The 17,833-nt window shown below is 41.3% G+C and overlaps 1 protein-coding gene and 1 long non-coding RNA gene across 12 annotated transcripts in view; one reads left to right on the top strand and one right to left on the bottom strand.

The window, feature by feature from the left end:
- The window catches only part of LOC131827385 (uncharacterized), a 39,388-nt gene extending 34,039 nt beyond the window's left edge, over window positions 1–5,349 (top strand). Inside the window, exon 3 of the long non-coding RNA XR_009352001.1 lies at window positions 5,167–5,349. This is a non-coding gene — a long non-coding RNA (uncharacterized LOC131827385). The remainder of the gene's footprint in view (window positions 1–5,166) is intronic.
- Window positions 669–17,833, bottom strand: part of DOCK10 (dedicator of cytokinesis 10) — a 263,031-nt gene continuing 245,866 nt past the window's right edge. For 8 of the 11 annotated variants that reach the window (XM_059167885.1, XM_059167886.1, XM_059167891.1 and 5 more), the window contains 7 exons: window positions 11,539–11,685; window positions 8,948–9,158; window positions 7,609–7,799; window positions 5,599–5,699; window positions 5,343–5,481; window positions 3,996–4,071; window positions 669–1,434 (listed from right to left, as the gene is read on the bottom strand). In XM_059167885.1, the coding sequence (XP_059023868.1) occupies window positions 1,373–1,434; window positions 3,996–4,071; window positions 5,343–5,481; window positions 5,599–5,699; window positions 7,609–7,799; window positions 8,948–9,158; window positions 11,539–11,685 (927 nt within the window). In that variant the 3' untranslated portion in view covers window positions 669–1,372. The remainder of the gene's footprint in view (window positions 1,435–3,995; window positions 4,072–5,342; window positions 5,482–5,598; window positions 5,700–7,608; window positions 7,800–8,947; window positions 9,159–11,538; window positions 11,686–17,833) is intronic. The other 3 variants (XM_059167888.1, XM_059167883.1, XM_059167890.1) reach the window with 1 other exon arrangement.

The raw sequence follows: 17,833 nt of genomic DNA, 5'->3' as shown, positions 1-17,833 counted from the left end.
ATCAGTCACAATTCATCCAGGATGAGCTCATAATGCTGTGGTAACAAACAATCCCTGAATCTTGGGACCTTAATACAACCAAATGTGCTGCTGACTCAGACTGTAAATTTGACAGGGTTGGTGGGGAGTGGTGCTAGTTGTGGGGTATGTGTGTGTGTGTGTGTGTGTGTGTGTGTGTGTATGCTCGTTGTGGTCTCTTGGGGACTTGGGCTGATAGAGGCCTCATTTCCATGTGAGGGCCTCAGTGAGGGGATTGGGCAGAACTACTTACTGGCTTTTAAGTATCCGCCTGAAAATGACACATGTCACTTCTGCTTACATTTCAAAAGCAAGTGACATGGCCAACTCTTAACATCAAAAGAGGCAGGAACATGCTATCCCACCGCAAGTTTATATGGAATATTTGTGAAGAGCCCTATTAAATACTACAGCCCTCAAGATTCTGATTAATTCTATCTTCCCCAATCATCCTATTAATGTAGATTTGGAAACCTCTGGCATGTCGATTTGATCTTTGGAGAAACAGCCTGTCTGAGTGTAGAGTCCTTTCCCTAACCTCTTAAGGAGGCACCATACGTACTGAGTGTGGGATTGCATTCAGCAGATGTCCAGTCCGATGAAACACTTTTAGTAGGGACTCCACCCACTCTTCAAGAGGGAACCAAATGCAAAGTAACTGTATTTTTTATTTCTATTAACAACAAAATACTTACATAATTTCACATCCCATTGCTTTTAAGAGCACATATATTACAAATAAAGGAACTTCACAAACTTTAAAGGTTAGTATTTATCAACACTTTTGTACACATAAACAAATATTTTAATATAATGGTATCTGAAATGTTATTCATACAATTTTAGCACTGTCATAAGTATTAACTAAAAAGGTTCTTTTAAATTTGGTAAAAACCATATATCTTACAATCTTCTATTTACATTTGAAATGTGCTTAAATGTTACAAAAACATTCACTTTGACCTTTAAAATATGTGTACTAGGACTTGGTATTGAACACATTATAACTGGCAGCAAACTTGGGTTTGCTTTTGAGCTACACATTCATTGCAATTTCATGGCAAATGTTCAGCTTGGCTTGATCAACGTTGCTCAAGGAAAAAGAAAAAACAACAAATCATAAGAAATGTGCAAAACCGGAGGCGGGCAAAGTTTTCAAGCTAGCAAGGTAAAAAAAAAAAAAAAAAAAATTATTAACACTATAAAAACTTCAAATAAATTAAATCTCTCTCTTCCCCGAGATGAGCTGCAAATTCAGGGGGTTCCCTCAGAGGTGTGTCTGATGCAGCAGATCGCCACTCAAGCTTCCTCACTGGCTGAGATGGAGACGGTGGGCACAGTCAGGGCGGCCCTGCTAATTACCAGAGGGCAGGTTCGCTCCGCTCCGCGCTTTGACGGGTCGTCCCTGTATGTAATCTTGACAGGATGAAATGCAACACGGCAAATCAAAAGGAAAAATAAAGAGGTTTGTGTTAATATTGGCACAAAATTAAAACCCAGAACAGTGCTTCTCCCCCACCCCCATAAGGACCGCTGTGAGTTGTTGAAAATGAGCTTATCAGAATAGTTCTGGAAGTTTTTGCAAGCCCATGTCAGAAGCATTTTGGCAAGATTTAAAATAGCTTCACAATACTCTGACTATCAGAGATAACTTTATAAATAATGACTTTAGGATTGTATCTGAGTACTTCCAGAATTTCATTTTATTCTAAAAGTTTACAACTTATACTGTCAAAATACCAAAAAGGGGAAACACCCAAAAGCTCATTTAAATGTTTGCATTAATGGAAATATAAGAAAAAAATACACCTTGCCTTCATTTTACTTTGAAAATAATATTACCGTGCCTAAAGTAATAACTTCCTGTCAAATCTGTGCAAATAATGATATGTAAATATCTACCTACAGTAGAAACTGTAGGCACCTCTAAAATGTATCTCTGGAAGGGAGAGACTTAATGGATATTTCAAAAGATTTTTCCACTTAGTTGACATATTACTGTGGTTTAGCTTTAACCCTCCAAGACAGGTTAACACTTCAACCTGCACAGAGCACGAAGCATCTGGGTATCCGAGACTGCCCATAAATCCTCCTTATGATAGATGCCACAAGTTCTGCTTAAATAATTTGGGAAATAAAGTGTTCGTAGAGTATCTGACACTCCCGAAGCAACATGCCTTTGCATCTTGCCTGCTTGCCACCATAACAGAGTGGACCCATTCCTTTCTCTGTATTTTATATTTGAGATTCATTATGGCTGTTGATTTCACAATGCTATCACTGTCAGTGCTGAAACAGATTCCAAATGAGCGTCTTATATTTATGTTTCTTCCAGTTACTTACATGTATCACTTTGGCCTCCATCAAAGGAGGTTTTATGTTTTTTGGCTACTTATAAAATAGAGTGGCATTCTGGCTGCCTATAAAGGTAGTTGTTGTCTGCCTGTCACTTTAGCAACCCGAATTGCTTCATCCCAATATCTCCATTTTACACGCTAGCATCCTCTTTATCCTAGTCCATCTCCTTCCGTATACTGAAGTTTCTTTCACTAAGTAGGTGGCTTCCGGATACCCTCTTAGCTAGGACTTTTCTGGGCACTCTTGGAGTCAACTGCATAATTAATTCCATTGCTATTTTTCTTTCTTTCTATGTCTATCTATTCTAACACTATTTCTATTTTTAAAAGTTCAATGGTAGAATTTCTCTCTTCACTGTAACTATATATGTAATTATCTTCCAGAACATGTCATAAGTATAAAGGTATGTGAATGAATTAATGCATTACAAGATCATGCTAATATTAGACAACCCTTCCCTCCACTAGAGTTTGAATTCAGTTATTACGGCCAGATGCTTTTTCACTTAAAAAAACTAAGAAAAGAAGTAAACAATTTTTTTTTTTTTTGTTGTTGTTGTTGTTGTAAATCTGAACTGAGACAACACCCATGTTTTAAAATACTAGGGACTTTATAGATCTTAATCATTGGCTAGCTCTTTCTGATTTTAGGAAATTGTTCATTACAACCAATGAATAACATTTATTGATGATTGCCATGAAAATAGCTAATTTCACTTAGATATCTTATAGTTTTGCTATGGATAATTTATACTTATGATTGATGATTATTAACTAGTTTCTCTTCTAGAATCTCTTTTACAGAGTTAGAAGTTAATACTTTGTCCTCATTTTAATTTAAGGTGGAAATATGGAAAACCCATATAATAGAGTAAATCATTTTTAAGGAAAACTTTTTTTGAAGGTAACATACATTGTTGTCATTGTCCCATATATAAATACCAATGTGACAAATACCCAGGACCAGGGGAAAGTTTATCTTTCCTGCCAACAGATCTGTTTCTTTTACTGAATAATAAGATCTGTGCAATCCATACATTTCTTTTCTTTGAATCAACTTCCACGAAGCACAAACTTAAACTTTGCTACTTTTAGTAAAGGTATCCTGTAAAAGAATTATTTTTCTCTCCTCTTAATCAGCTGGTTCTTATATTTGTGAGGAAGATTTTTGTTGTTGTTGTTTTGTTTTTGTTTTTGTTGTTGTTGTTGCAATTTGAGGTATACTGAATCTTTGTTTCAGATACAACTGACCTCAAATATATTTTACAAATTGGCTGAGTATGAATTTTCTTTTTAAAAGCTAAGTTGTTGGGGTGTCTCATTGGCTCAGTTGGTAGAGCATGGAACTCTCAATCACAAGATTGTGAGTTAAAGCCCCAAGTTGGGCATGGAGCCTACTTAAAAAAAAATAAATAAATAAAAGATAAGCTTTTAACTTTAATCAACAAGCTTTTTAAAAAAATATCAATCTATCTCGAAATGGAAATAAAATTGTTCTAATTAAATAAACACTCAGAGAACACTGGACACCGTGGAGGTGTCTGGGGGAACAACCAGGAAGAGATAGGCAGACCAGAAGGCCACAAAGGACAGTGTAGACATAAGGAAAGAAAAACATACCACTTTTGCTTATAGTACTGAGGGAAATACTAGACACAGAGGAACAGAAGCTGTACAGACACGGACCGCGACAGAGCTGCCAGGAAAAAAAAGAGAAAAGTATTTTTTTGCCTGAAGTTTCAAGGTCAGACATAATTTATAGTTGGAAACAAACATTTCTTCACTACCTTTTCCAGTTTTAAGGTCCACTGCTCGTTCTTTTGTTTCACTTGCAGATCTATGATGGCCTCCATGCAACCGAGGCATCTCTCTTGAGTGTTTAATTCCCATCGCCCCTTCAAAATCCCAAACCACTAACAATAATCCCTCATTGAGGAATCCTATCCAGGGAGATTAATGATCTCCAACATAAATCAATTTACCAGTTTCTTCCCCTAACTACTTTGGAGAGTTTAAAATGTGGGTAAAAGGAGACGGAAAAGAAGACAAAAGAAACAATGAGAAATGCACTGGGAAGAAAACATGCATGAGATACATTTTATGCTTTGTGAATAGTGTTGATAGTGCCAGGCCATTTAAAGAAAAGAAGGGGAACTAATCTTTAATGAGTGGCTGCTGTGCATGAGGCACTGTTAGGAGATTATTCAAATTCTCCTGCTCAGTTATTCTGTAAAGAGCACATCAAACTCCTGGAGAAGACCATGAATAGTAAGATGTCCAGGTCGGGATGTCCAGGTGTGGGAGTTGATGGATGCTGGAAAGTCAAAGAGTGGCCCTTGGCTTTTCCGCTTGATTTCTGCACCTCAAAAAGTATTGTGATTAATGAATATCCAGATTTTGTGCATACCCTTATGGAACATGCTAGATGTGGATGACCTGCTGGTGGGGCAGAGGATTAAGTTTTACCCAATTCTGCACATCTTCAGGAATTCCCAGTCTCTCTAAGTGCAGTCTGGACCTTACAAAGCCTTGACCTAAGACCTAGGGTTCTTCTCGAGTATGGTGCAGAGACCCCTGGTGGCAGAACTGTAGAACTCCACCTCACAACCTGGGCGTTGCTGAGGTGTATATTGGGGTGACAGGAGTGGCAGCAAACCTAGTGGAATGTCATCCTGTGTTCCTTGGTGTTCCATCTATTTTAGAAAGCCAACTTTGCATAGAGTTTGGATAAACATAACTGAAACTTTGGAAATTACCTGGGTTCTCATCTTTTTTTTTTTTCCCCCTATAGATTTTTTCTCCCCTAACCTGATCTCTGCTTTGAGAGGCAAAGAATCTTGGACATGGAGGAGTGAGAACCTATGTGCTCATGCTGTTCATGTAAGAAAAGGGACATTTACAGTCCTTCTGGCACTAGGGACAGTTTCTATAACGTGGCATCTTGGACCACCTCAAGCCAAGTCTTACCTGCTCGTTCATGATTGCGGAGAGTTCACTAAGCATGTCCTTATAATGGGACCTCAGTTCTTCCTGGTACTCCAGCTGGTCCTCCTTGATGAGCCGCTCGTTCACATCAAGGGCTTGCCCACATGCATCTGCAAATTGCCTTTAGTGACAGCGAAAAGCAAATGACCAATTAGCCGCAGAAAGTGGCAGCTCCGAGTCAAGCTGCTGAGAGACTCTGCTACCTGGTGGAGGTACGTTCCAACACAGAAAAACTTACCTGAAGATTTCCTTCAAAAGTTTTACTTGGTTGTCAGGGTATCTCTTTGCATTGGTTTCTTCAAGAAAAGCTCGTGCATAGGCCATAGGCCCAGCATTAACCTGTTGGGGAGAAGAGAATTGGCTGCGGACCATCCTGTCTCTTCCTTGAATGGGGCCTTCTCCACCGCTGGGAGGAGTAGAACCAATCACGCAGCACCCCAATCCTCTCACAGAGCCTGGTGGCCTAATGATGCACTACCTGTCTCAGCTGCTGTCCTCTAACTCGGTAGTAAGTTCCAGAAGGACGAATCCGAGTGCTGCACTCCATGGCCACCCTTCGCAAACTGTCACTTGCCCATCGTTTCCCGTTTTTGTCATATCTGCACTCGGCTTGCACCGTTATTTTCTCACTATCTTTGAAAACGCGACTCATTTTTCCTTACTTGAAATCCACTTAATTTTAACATCTGTGAAATCAAATATTTGATGTGCTCCTTATTTTTTTTTTTTTTTCTGTTCACATTACAGTAAACACTGAACTATTAACAAGCGACATTCCACGGTGGTGGTGTATGTGCCATCCTGGGAAACTCTGTTTGACTGTATTCCACTTGACAGTCTGGCCTAGATACTGGCTGGAGGAAGCATTTATCAGATTTGCTGAGTGAATGCGCAATGCCAGGTCCTGTTCACGCACACACACGAGTAGGCTCACACTCGTGAAGGAGTCCATATTCTTTACTGTTTGTAGCCTTTTGCTGTGACTGTAGAGCTTGGAAGGAACACGGTCACAGAAGAAGGAAGCTAACACTGTATTAGAGTTGTCTTCAAAGGCCCTTATGGGGGAGGGATTGCCTGCATGGCAGAATGAGTAAACGTTATGGATTCTCTCCTTTGCTTCTCCTAATCCAATGCTCACTTTCCTCGACACACCTATGTGCTGAGGGAAGCTGTTCCATTTGGAGTATAGCAATGGGTCTTCTGCCTTCTGACTTTAAAAGATTTATTATTATTGCTATGCTGAGTCAGCCATGGGGGACACAGACAAGAGGTAGGTGCAGAAGCGGAGAGCAGATCATCAGGATCTGTATTCCTGATTTTGCCTTGGGCTCCATCGTAGTTGCACAGGGCATACTTACTGGCCTGCCTTTATTTACAATGTGAACACTTGGTTCATTATAAATTTTTTGACATTTTTTATTTTAAAAAACGTGCATTAATATTACTTTATCGTGGGTACTGAGTGTTTTGATGCCTATTTAAATTCTGTGCCCACGGTGAGTGCCTTGCTTGTCTCTCCCTAGTTCCAGCTGGTCAGGGTGTTTTGGGACCCAGGGTTTCCTCCTTGTGGTCTGCTCTCTAGCAGAGGCAGCTGTCTGTCTGTCTCACCAGCTGGCTCTCCCAGCTCTGTCTCTGCTCCCATTCACTCTTCTCTCCCCTTGTCTTCAGATCAAGGGGGTAACGTTCTAGCTAGGACCTGCGCCCACCTTGTTGATTTTTCTAAATACTGCTTATGCTTTTGCAAACAGTCTGCTTGTTATATATTCTTTAATCCCCCACTGTGAGCAGGCCATCTGCTGCTTCTCAGGCCTCTGACAGTCAGATAAATACTGACACACATCTTATGAACTAATACTCTTTTAAGAATTTTGTTTTGGAACACTTTCGTAAGGCTCTTCCTTACAGATACTTATGAGAAAGCCACATTTATTATTCATTAATTAATTCATTGGTTAGATTTTAGAATATAGAACATAGTTTATCCAGAGAAGATGGGAAAGGAGGATTGAGGATGAAGAAATCTTATTTAGGCTAAAATTAAAAAAAAAAAAAAAAGGGTTTATCTCCTGGTGTTTAGCACCATCCATGTGTACTTACAGCGAAACAAAATTTGAAAGACTCAGATAAAGTTGCTGGATGGTATCACACAGAAAAAAGTCTCTCTTAGCCCTTTTGTAAAGAATTTCTAGGGTGTTTTATACCAGGCTTCATGCTATAACAAGCGCTTCTCCGCTCCGAGAGCGCCTACCTTCACGCTGACGCTTCCTTGGACTTTGAGCTGCAGTCGGATCATGTCTACGTCGTCCATCGTGCAAAGCTGGTTAAGCTCAGAAACCTTCTTGGACATCTCATCAATCGCCACTTCGATAGGATTCAGTTCTGTGCTCGACTGGCTGATGACTTGTATTCTCTTCTTCACATATGGGAACAAGTGACTCGCTGCACAAAAGACATGCAAGAGAAGGTAAAGGTTGAGGTGAGTCTGGGGTGGCCCCGGTAGGTCCAGAAATTTTTTTTTTTTTTTTTTTTTTTGGCATACAGCATCTTCCACTCTGCATGGTTTCTGTGCATGTGAGTTATTTTTCCTCCAGTGTACTGTGGTGTCTCACATCTCAGCTTGGGGCCCAGCGGCTGTCACCTAACTTGCTTTTCTACACTTCGCTAGCCAACGACTACTCATCTGTGGGCTGGGTTTAGGCTTTTAGAGTCTTGAAACAGAACCCCACCCCAAACTTCTAATTCAAATAAAAACTATACTAAACCACCCTAAAGAATGCTTAAATGTGTACTCAGTAGCATATAGTACGATAGTTTTGTTCTCATTTTTGGATGATAAAAGTTCCGGAAAAGTTTACGGAAGATGAATGTTTCCTATAATTTGGGACACTGCTATTGTATCTATTGCGTACTCCAGGACTGCTTTCTCTCAAGATTCCTCCAGAACACCTTTGCTCAACGCTCTCTTTGGTCTGCCCTAGGAGACCGCCCCCCTGCGCAGGGGGATTTCCTATGCCTTCCCTTTTTCTTTCTCAGGCCAAGCTCGCCTGGATTTCTTGCTTTACTTGGTTTTCTCCTACCAGACCGTGGACACATTGAGGGCAAGACTCGGGGTTCATTTATTTAAATTCCCAGGAGAGTGCCCAGCCCCTCTCATGCCCTCCTGGCATGTTTACCGAATAGGTAAGAGGATGTCGGAGAGGAACCCGGGAGGTCATCCCTTGCCTTCAGTTTACAAATGAGAAGCCTGAATTCCAGAGTGGTTTGGAATTTGGTCCCAAGGCACACACTCCGGAGAGCTGCTAACCCTGTAATCCCCAGGGGCTGGCTCAGGGCGAGGGCAGGGGGAAGTTCCCAGTGCCTCTCCCAGGATGCGCACACCATGACCTTGACGGCTGGAACGTCTCAGGGGAAGAGGTGCATTAAGTAGCTCTACTGAGAACTTCTCTCCTGGTCGACTTTCCCAAGGAGGGGAAAGAGGTGCTTCCCAGCACACACGTCTCATTTAGCGTCCCGGTCCTTGTCAGCAAGCCCAGAAGCACCGGAGAGCCACGCAGCCCCGAAGAGGGGCTCGGCTCGGCGGCACTTACTGGTGAGGACCGTGCGCCGCTTGCACTGCTCCTCCACGCCGCCGTGCTTCTTGCCCGACAGCGTGAACGGCGTCTCGAAGACGAAGCGGTTGATGTTGTGGTGCATCTCGAAGTCCGTCTTGCGGTCCTCTACTTCCTTTTCCTCAAAGAACGGTGTGACATAGGTCACCTGGATGTAGGCATATTTGGGGTCCAAATCCTTGGGGTTTACCTGGGTTAACACATTATGGCAAAAGAAGAGTGGTGAGCCCCAGGGAGTCCTGGAAGCCAGCAGGCTCTGCGTTCCCGCCGCTGGACTCCCAAGGGAGGGGCCTGTCCCTGTCCCCACGGGGGAAAGATGGGCGATGGGATCGCTTCAGAGCTGGGCCAACTGAAGCGACAGGAAGGGGAACTGGCTGGACGGTGGTCCAGAGGCGGCAGAGGTGGGTTGGAGCCAGCCCTCCACGGAGCTGAGGTTCTTGGACACCTAAGTACCTGCTTAGGGCATATAATTTAATCTTTGATCTTTCTCTTCTGTAATGAATACCCCTACCTTTGTCTAGAATATGAGCTTTGCTTTTTTTAAAAAAAGACTTTATTTATTTGACAGACAGAGATCACAAGTAGGCAGAGAAGCAGACAGAGAGAGAGGGGGAAGCAGGCTCCCCGCTGAGCAGGGAGCCCGATGCAGAGCTTGATCCCAGGACCCTGGGATCATGACCTGAGCCGAAGGCAGAAGCTTTAACCCTCTGAGCCACCCAGGTACTCCTAGAATATGAGATTCTTGAGAGTAGAACTGTACCTCTTGGTCCCGCCAGGATTCAACGGCATACCTAGACTGGGGCCATGGGCTCTGGGATTGTAATGTGGAAGGAGTTTCTTCGTCTGTTTAGGGGATTAACTGATTCACCTATTTCATGAGTGCCAGAATTTTTATTTTCAGTTTCTCTATTTTTTTTTCTCTCCTATCTGCAATAAATCATCCTAGATAATGTATTTACTGACTCTGCTGCAGTGACTAGCCTTCTCAAACAACAAGGCAGGCAGGCTGGGGGGTCCCAGGAACAGCCAGGGAATGGTTTTTGCGATTTTTCAAGGTTGGAAGAGATGAGTCTCATCCTCTTTCCTAATGATTTCTGGAAGAATTTTCCAACTTCCTCCAGCTTTCTCCATCTGTTTAACCGCTTGCTGCCTATCTGATTCCAGAGACTTGAGGAAGCTTGAGAACTTCTTTGTAATGCTCCTAAAAATTACACTGTAAAATGAGTATAATTGTAACCACTTTACAGATTCAAAAAAAAAAAAGAGAGATTCAGAGTGGCCACCTAGTTTCCCCAAGAGGGATCCCCAGCTGATAGGAGGTGTTCTGGTGGAATGAAGACTCCAGTGGTCTGACACCAAATTCGACATTTTTCTTGTCCCACTAGAAACTCTGTCTATGCCCCCTATTTCAGAGAGCCACCATGAGGGTAGTTCCAGTTCTGTCCACCTTCACGGTGAAGGGGATTGTACCCTTCCAGCTTAGGGAGAGAATGATGAGCCCATTGTCACAACTTCAGTCTGGATCCAGTAGCCTCAGGCCCAGATCCCTTCAAATACCAGCTGTGTAAAAGAGGAGAGGCGCAAAAAGACCTTTTCCTTTGTGGCCTAGGAACAGCCTCTACATTTGGGCACAAACCAGCTTTTCCGGCTCCCTCACTCTGCCACGCTCTTCTCTCCAACCTGTGATTCTGAGACCTGGCAGGCTCTAAACACACCTCCCGCTTTCATTCCTCCCTGGCATTGCCTGTGCTGGGCTTCTTAGAATGCCCTTTGCTTCCAGCAGACACCTTCTCACTCTGCAATTCCCAGAGCAAACATTCTTCCTCTGTGGAGCACTGCCCAGCCAAGAATGAGCTTTTAAGGGAGCCCTGAGCTTTCTCCATGTGACTTGGACCATGTCTCTTGTGGCACTTCACTGGCTTTATTTAATTAACTGTTCGCATATATTCTTTTCTTCTTAACCCTATATGAACTGTGAGCTCTGGAAGGAAGAGACTCCATGTGTTCCAGCTTCTAGTTCTGGGCCTGGCATGTAGTAGGTGCTTGATAAAAGTTGGCTAAATGAATGAAAGCACACTAGAAGATTCAGTTTTGACTAATCTAATCAGAGTATGTAAGCCCTTGCTTCATGCAGCCATGAGGAAGTAAAATGAATGTTCTCAGGTTAATACAAGTCTGCCACTGTCACAGAGGACAGATTTCAAAATTGGTATGACTCCTGAAGACCTCCATGACTAAATACATGCATTGTGCTGTTTTGTCCAACTCCACCATTGGGCCCAATCACTTTAACCCTTAGATTGCTGTTCAAATGCAAACAAATAACCTATGGCATAAGTACAGAAATTAGTAAATTGTTTCTATGATTACCTATAAGTTACTTGAATAACATTGACAAAAGAAAAAAGAAATCACCAATCAACCAGCCGATAAACAAATGAGGAAAACATCCAAAATAGTTGAGGTGGTTTACTTTGCACAGTCAGGCAGAAAATGAAAATTTTAACTACTACAGTTAGAAAAAATTAAGTCAACTCCTCACACTTGCGTGAATATGGCCTTTCCTTTACCTTATTGGAATCCTGGATTATCTTCACATTGTCTGCTCCGAATTTATCTGCGTAGAGCTTGAGCAGTCTTTGGGAAATCTCAGAGAGGCCTGTCAGCTTAGGCTCTTTATAAATGTACTCTTTACCTTCCTCCTCTTCAAAAAAGCCCTAAGGGAGAGACATAATGAACCACCAACTTTTTTAGGGAACTCAAATCGCAAATCACAAGCAAAACAAAAACTCTACTTAAACAATACACCCAGTCTTCCCTTGTCATCCAAGCCATTGATTAGCACCCTATAAAATTCACAATCAGAATATGTCAAGTAAAGAAAACAAAATATCATGTTAGAATCAGTCGTTAATGAAACACTGCTGAACAGGCTAAAGACCCTTGTGAGATAATCGTACACATGGTTTTCTCTGTAGAAATCAGTGGTAAACCCTGCTTGCATATATTTTGGGAGAAGAATGCCCTCTTGTGGCAGCCTGAGGTAGAACACAGAGTCTGAAGTAATTTTTGGCCTTTTTAAATAAGGTCTTCTGCACGTCTTTGAAACTAGCATAGGAAACCCTGCATGTCATGGAACGGTATCTAATGCTATGCATTGATATGAGTCCCGTGTCATGTTAGATGCAAAGCTAACATACTTTGGATCGTTGTCATCACAGAAATGACATATGGTATGCTCCCAAGTACTATTTTTAAAATGACTGTAATGTGTTTTTAGAGGCCCGAAGCAACTTACGCAATTTCATCACTCAGTTGACTTTACTAATAGATCTTTTACATTCTTGCAAAGCTAGAATTGGGATTCAAAATAGTAACCACGCCGTCATTTTTATGCCATAGGTGCAAGTAGGTTTTAGCCTCTACTAATTATAGTTGTCTGATTTGAAACTGTGGGAAGGTAGGATTTCATTATCTGAGGATCACTCATAACTCCTTCCTTTTGAATAGATACAGGTGCATCTTTCCTGTGGGACTCATGTGACCTCAGAAGACTAGGTAAAGTTGGGAGTTAAGAGTCCCAGCGCATACGGTTTTCTCCTGACTGCAGAATTTACCTCATGGAAACGGCTTTCGAGGGCCAAGTGAAGATACTGCAGATCAGAAAAGTCTTAGCTGTGCTTTCTTTGTTTTTATCATTTTTGACTAAAAAAAATTCATTTTATGTAACAACAAACATAGATAATCTTGTTGGCTCATGTGAGGTGATCTAAGAATAATGATCAAAATGCACATCTGTCCAGGTGTGACCACCGTGAGCTGTGTACTTTGTATCCTAAGTGGGCAGCAAGTGAAGATGAAAATCAAGGCACATTCACCAGCACAGGCTTTGTCAAGCGTTTCCCAAAATTGATGTTGGGTTTTTTAAAGGCAGAGAAGGGTCTTTGTTCAACAGGGCACGTTCAGTGTTTAACACAGTGCTGGTCTTTAGGGAAAACTCACTCCACATTTGTCGAATGAATAAACAGGTGAATGAAATAATTCTCAGAGGGCATACATCTAAAAAAAAAGGTATATTTGCACCAGGTATAGCTAGAAAAGATTCTATGGATTTTAATCAAGATGTTTTTATTGAACGATTTCTTTGAGACTGTTCATGACCAAAACCAGCTGAATATTCGAGTGTCCTGACCCCAAACTGCTTTAAGAAGTGACTTGGAGTGTCGTGAGCGTGAAAAGCACCTTGCGGTCTTTCCTCAAGACTTGGTAGGGGTAAGTGAGGTCTGGCTCAGTTCCCACATGACTTCCAGTCTGCCATGATTTCTCTGTTGCTGTCTTTGTGAAGATTTGTCTGATTCAAGGTCAGAAGTTAGTAGCTAAATTGACAGACTGACACATGAGAGAGATACGGCTTCTGAGGCCATCAACCAGCACCTCCACAGGGCAAGAGCCATAGAAACTGACAGCTTCCTTTTCAGGAAGAAAAATGTCTCCAAGTTCCAGGAAAAGATTTTCTCACCACGGTGTGAAAACCAGCACAAAGGGACATTTCACTGCAATTTTTTTCCTCTAACAGATTTCTGAATCCAGAGTTAGCCAGAAAGGAAGGGTGGGAAGCAGGATTTTCTTGTCATTACTATGACCGCATGGCCTTGGTCATGAACTGTAACCTCCTTTCAACCCTGCTCCTTGATCTGGGGGATGGGAAATGGTACAGACTCAGAACTCTACTGGAAAACCCCAAGAACAGTGCCTGGTACACAATAGGCCCTTGGTGTGTGTTGGCTGTGATGAGAAGGAAAGCGGTAACAGAGAACATTCTGGGTCACTAGAGCAATTTGAGCTCTGTTTAACATTTGGGGAACACCGTTTCACTGTTTTGAGTGCTTAAAAATACATACCCTCAGCTTCTCTTGCACGAACTCTACAATTCTCCTCATTGTAAAAAGTCTACTGGTGTTGATTTCAATATTTTGGTAAGTGATTACTCAGAAAAAAAATTGTGATTATTATGTATGTAGCCTGGAAATATCAACCTGTTGGGCCTGTCTTCCAAAATAAGGAGAAAGGAGCTGGAGTAGCAGAATTAAAAATTTAATCGGCTGTCTTCCTGGGATCGTGGAAGAGCTTTTGGAGCCGGATCAACGGCAGCTCTGAAAATATTTGGAATGTGCGCCTACTTTTCACCTAGGGAATCAATCAAAGCACAGCCCACTGAGCCACAGGACATTGTCTTAAGTTCCAATTTCAGCTCTATGAAATACATGATTTATAATGAGAGACCTAGATGATGAAAATCCATGGGCAGTTCCTGTTTTGTTTTAATCCCAAGGTTATGAGTAGACTGCATTTCAGAGCAGTGGGAAATGTACATTTCCCCTGCTAGTTTGATTTTCTAAATGTCACTGTACAATGTGATAAATGTTCTGATCAGTTATCGTTAGGAAATAGCACATATTCCAGTTAAACAAGGACTTTGAATCAGTAGAGTTAACATGCATAGATTATGAAACTGGAAGGCAATAGATTATGATAAAAATGCACTTCAGTAAACTGAAGACAACTAAAATAGATTCTTGGACTCCCTCTTAGATGTTTTTGCAGGTTTTCGCAAATGACCTTGAATCATCATTGGGATGTCAACTATAAGTGCCCCTGCCATTGTATTTAAGTAATTCAAAATTCACAAAGGAACGCATCTTAAAAGGAACCTTATGTCTAAATGTGGGTCAGAAAGTATTAAAAATAGGCTAAATACTATGAGAAGAGAAGCTCCAAGAAATGTTTTCATATAAATATAAGTCTTTCTTTCTATACATATTTTGTATACTTATTTTACGTATTAAAATGCACATTTTATATCAATGGTTTTTATATAGGTGGGGAGCCACAAGGATGTATCACAATCCAGAATGGAGAAGGGTTTTTGTTTTGTTTTTAAACTATACATGCACCTTCCCTCCTCCCCTTAATCTTTTCTATCAAGATTCTGAGATACATCTGCACCCATGTAGGCATAACTGAGAATCGGGGACTCTATATCCTTTGGTCAACAGAAGAAAATTTATCACAGCCTTTGATTTATTCATTCTGGGAGCATCTGATGTTTTAAGTTATGCAATGGGCATTCGCTTGCTTCCTTACATGCTAAATATCAGAGTCTAAGTATTTCATTGATTACAGCTGATGTTTGATTACTACTGTTGTTTCATTACTCTGGAAAGGAATACTTTAGGGACACTTTCGAGGGTGCTATATATGGGCTGCTCTGTGTAAAATTATTCCCAGAGTCAATGATGCCAGGTGTCGCATTAGAAAATTCAAGCTATGCAAGACTTGCAATTTTAAGACTCCTGCCACGAAAGAATAGTTTCCAACTTGTCTTCTATTGTCTGGCTCATTGCAGACATAATATTAACTACTCTAGCCAATACCATGTAAAGAAAGCACAATCCACATGGGACACTAAAATACCCAAAGGCCTAGTGAAGGTGAAGAGCCTACTGCATATTATATTCCCATAATCTTTGCAACATGATTGTGAGACATGCCAATTTGGATATTAAAAATGAATTTTACAGAGACATAAAGTACCATGATGAAAAGAGATTATTTCTGACTATGGGGATTATGCTAATCAAGTAGTTAAGACTTTATCTTAGATCTTTGGAACCTTCATTCTGTACACGTTCAGGGAAATGTTCATATCTAGTTGGTATTTCTTTATCATCAAGTGTAAATTGATGTGCACCGTCTGCTTTTGCTGAATATCATAGTTCATATTCTCCATTTGGTATCCTGGGACAGGTATTTGAATTTCATTTGATGACTGAGGCTCTAAATGGCTGTGTATCAAGACGACTCGTTAGTTTTTGTTCAAAGGCAGCTGGAGTTTGAGCTTATAATGTACCATGCCTTGGCTTGCACTCAGGTCTGCAGATTTAACAACATTTTTAAGCTCAGGTTGGAATTTTTAATAAAAGACAATTGAGAATATTGGTGGCACATATTTAAAAAAAAAAAAGGCCAAATGTGCAATTAGCACTCGTTATTGAGAAATCTGCAAAAAGAACAAAGTTAGATTATTTGAAAGTAGCTCTTCCCAGTTCTTCCCCCAACCTCCCCCCCAGTCTATTTAGTACAAGGGTTTTCAAGTATTCTTTTAGTAGGTGAGTTAAGGACCCATGACCCCCATTTTATAAATGAAGATAGAAAATCTTGGTATGGACATGGGGAGGGCTTAAAGAATTACAAAAAAGTATGTTGTGGTCAGATGAGCAGAGCCAAATGTGGACAGGCAATGTGTGGATAATGAAAATGATTTGTTTTTCCAGCTTAATTAGCAATAATTATGTTGAATTATGGTGAATAATTTTTGTAGGTAAAAAATGTATGACTATAGGGGCACCTGGGTGGCTCGGTGGGTTAAAGCCTCTGCCTTCAGCTCAGGTCATGTTCTCGGGGCCCTGGGATAGAGCCCTGTATCAGGCTCCCTGCTCAGCAGGGAGTCTGTTTCTGCCTCGCTCTCTGCCTGCCTCTCTGCCTACTTGTGATCTCTATCTGTCAAATAAATAAATAGAATCTTTAAAAAAATATATGACTACAGGCACTTTTACATGGTTCAAAAATGGAAGAAGATTCTTTGGTGTCACAGAGCTTTAGGTGCTGGCGTGTTTCTGCCTCTGCTGGCTTTCCAGAATTTCTTACATCACTTCTCTCTGAATCTTTAGGAGACCTAATCTGCCCTACTGGCTTAAGGTTTAGTCCACTGGTCATCTTTTGCATTGGGCATTAAGACCATCACGGCTGAGAATTCTCACCACTACAGAGAGCCCTGTTTCTCCACAATACTTAAATGGAAAGGAACAAGGTTCTTTCAGGAGCCTGGGAAGGTGCCTATCAATGGCAACAACTCCAACTTCTAAAACTCTGACCACCACGCCCATCTTCATCAGTTGCAGTTCCCAGTGGTCTGAAATGAGCAGATCATCTCTAATACTAAGTCTGTCCTACACGTACTGCAAATATGTGGTGCTCATATTTATCTGGGTGTGCACACAAGGGCACGTGTGTTTATGCAGGTTTTTAAACCACATTTACCTTTGTGTAGAATGATAATATACGTGAAAAGTAAACGATACATTTTTGTAATTCAGATAACTGGAATAAACACAATTTAGTTCAAGAAATGCCGGATGACTCCAAAATGAAGGGAAGCAGGATAATCTCACCTTTTTACCAAACGTTGATTTGCACACAAAAAGTTAAGGTTCAGTATGACTATATGGAGGGAAGTGTGAGGATATTAGAGCATGCCAACAGAGAAGAGAACACTTACCACAGCCTGGAACCATCAAGACCAAAAGAAGGAAAGAGTAAATGTCTGCATTAAAATCTGGTAGGAAAAGAGCAACATTTGTTTCTACCTGTTTAGTATCCCTATATTAGAGATCGACTGGAGAAACCATCAGGTGGGCAATTGGGCTTTCAAGACTGGACTATTCGTGTCAACTTACTACTTTTTCTTTGGAAGGATTGTAGATTTGAATCTTATTTGTCACTTCCTTGCTGCTCAGTTAGCCTGTGACCATTCCCTGAATACCCTGTCTTTCCCTCTGCCACCCCTCAACACACACATTTCCTTTCCAATGGGGTGTTCCGCCACTTTTCTTGTCAATGTTTCACCAAGGTCAAATATTGCTTCTTTTTTTCATGATGTTCAAGATATCATTCCCTTACCTTCTTCATCCTCCCCTGAAGCTTCCCCCATTTTCTCCTTGCAAGGTACACCATCACTTCAAGGTACACTACACATGTAGACATGTGTAGACCCCACACATGTCTACATTTAGTCTGTATCTGTGG

The sequence above is a fragment of the Mustela lutreola genome, chromosome 3 (assembly GCF_030435805.1).
Source record: "Mustela lutreola isolate mMusLut2 chromosome 3, mMusLut2.pri, whole genome shotgun sequence".
NCBI classification, from domain to species: Eukaryota; Metazoa; Chordata; class Mammalia; order Carnivora; family Mustelidae; genus Mustela; species Mustela lutreola.
The sequence above is the reverse complement of the archived record's forward strand: the minus strand, read 5'-3'. Positions and strand labels throughout refer to the sequence as shown.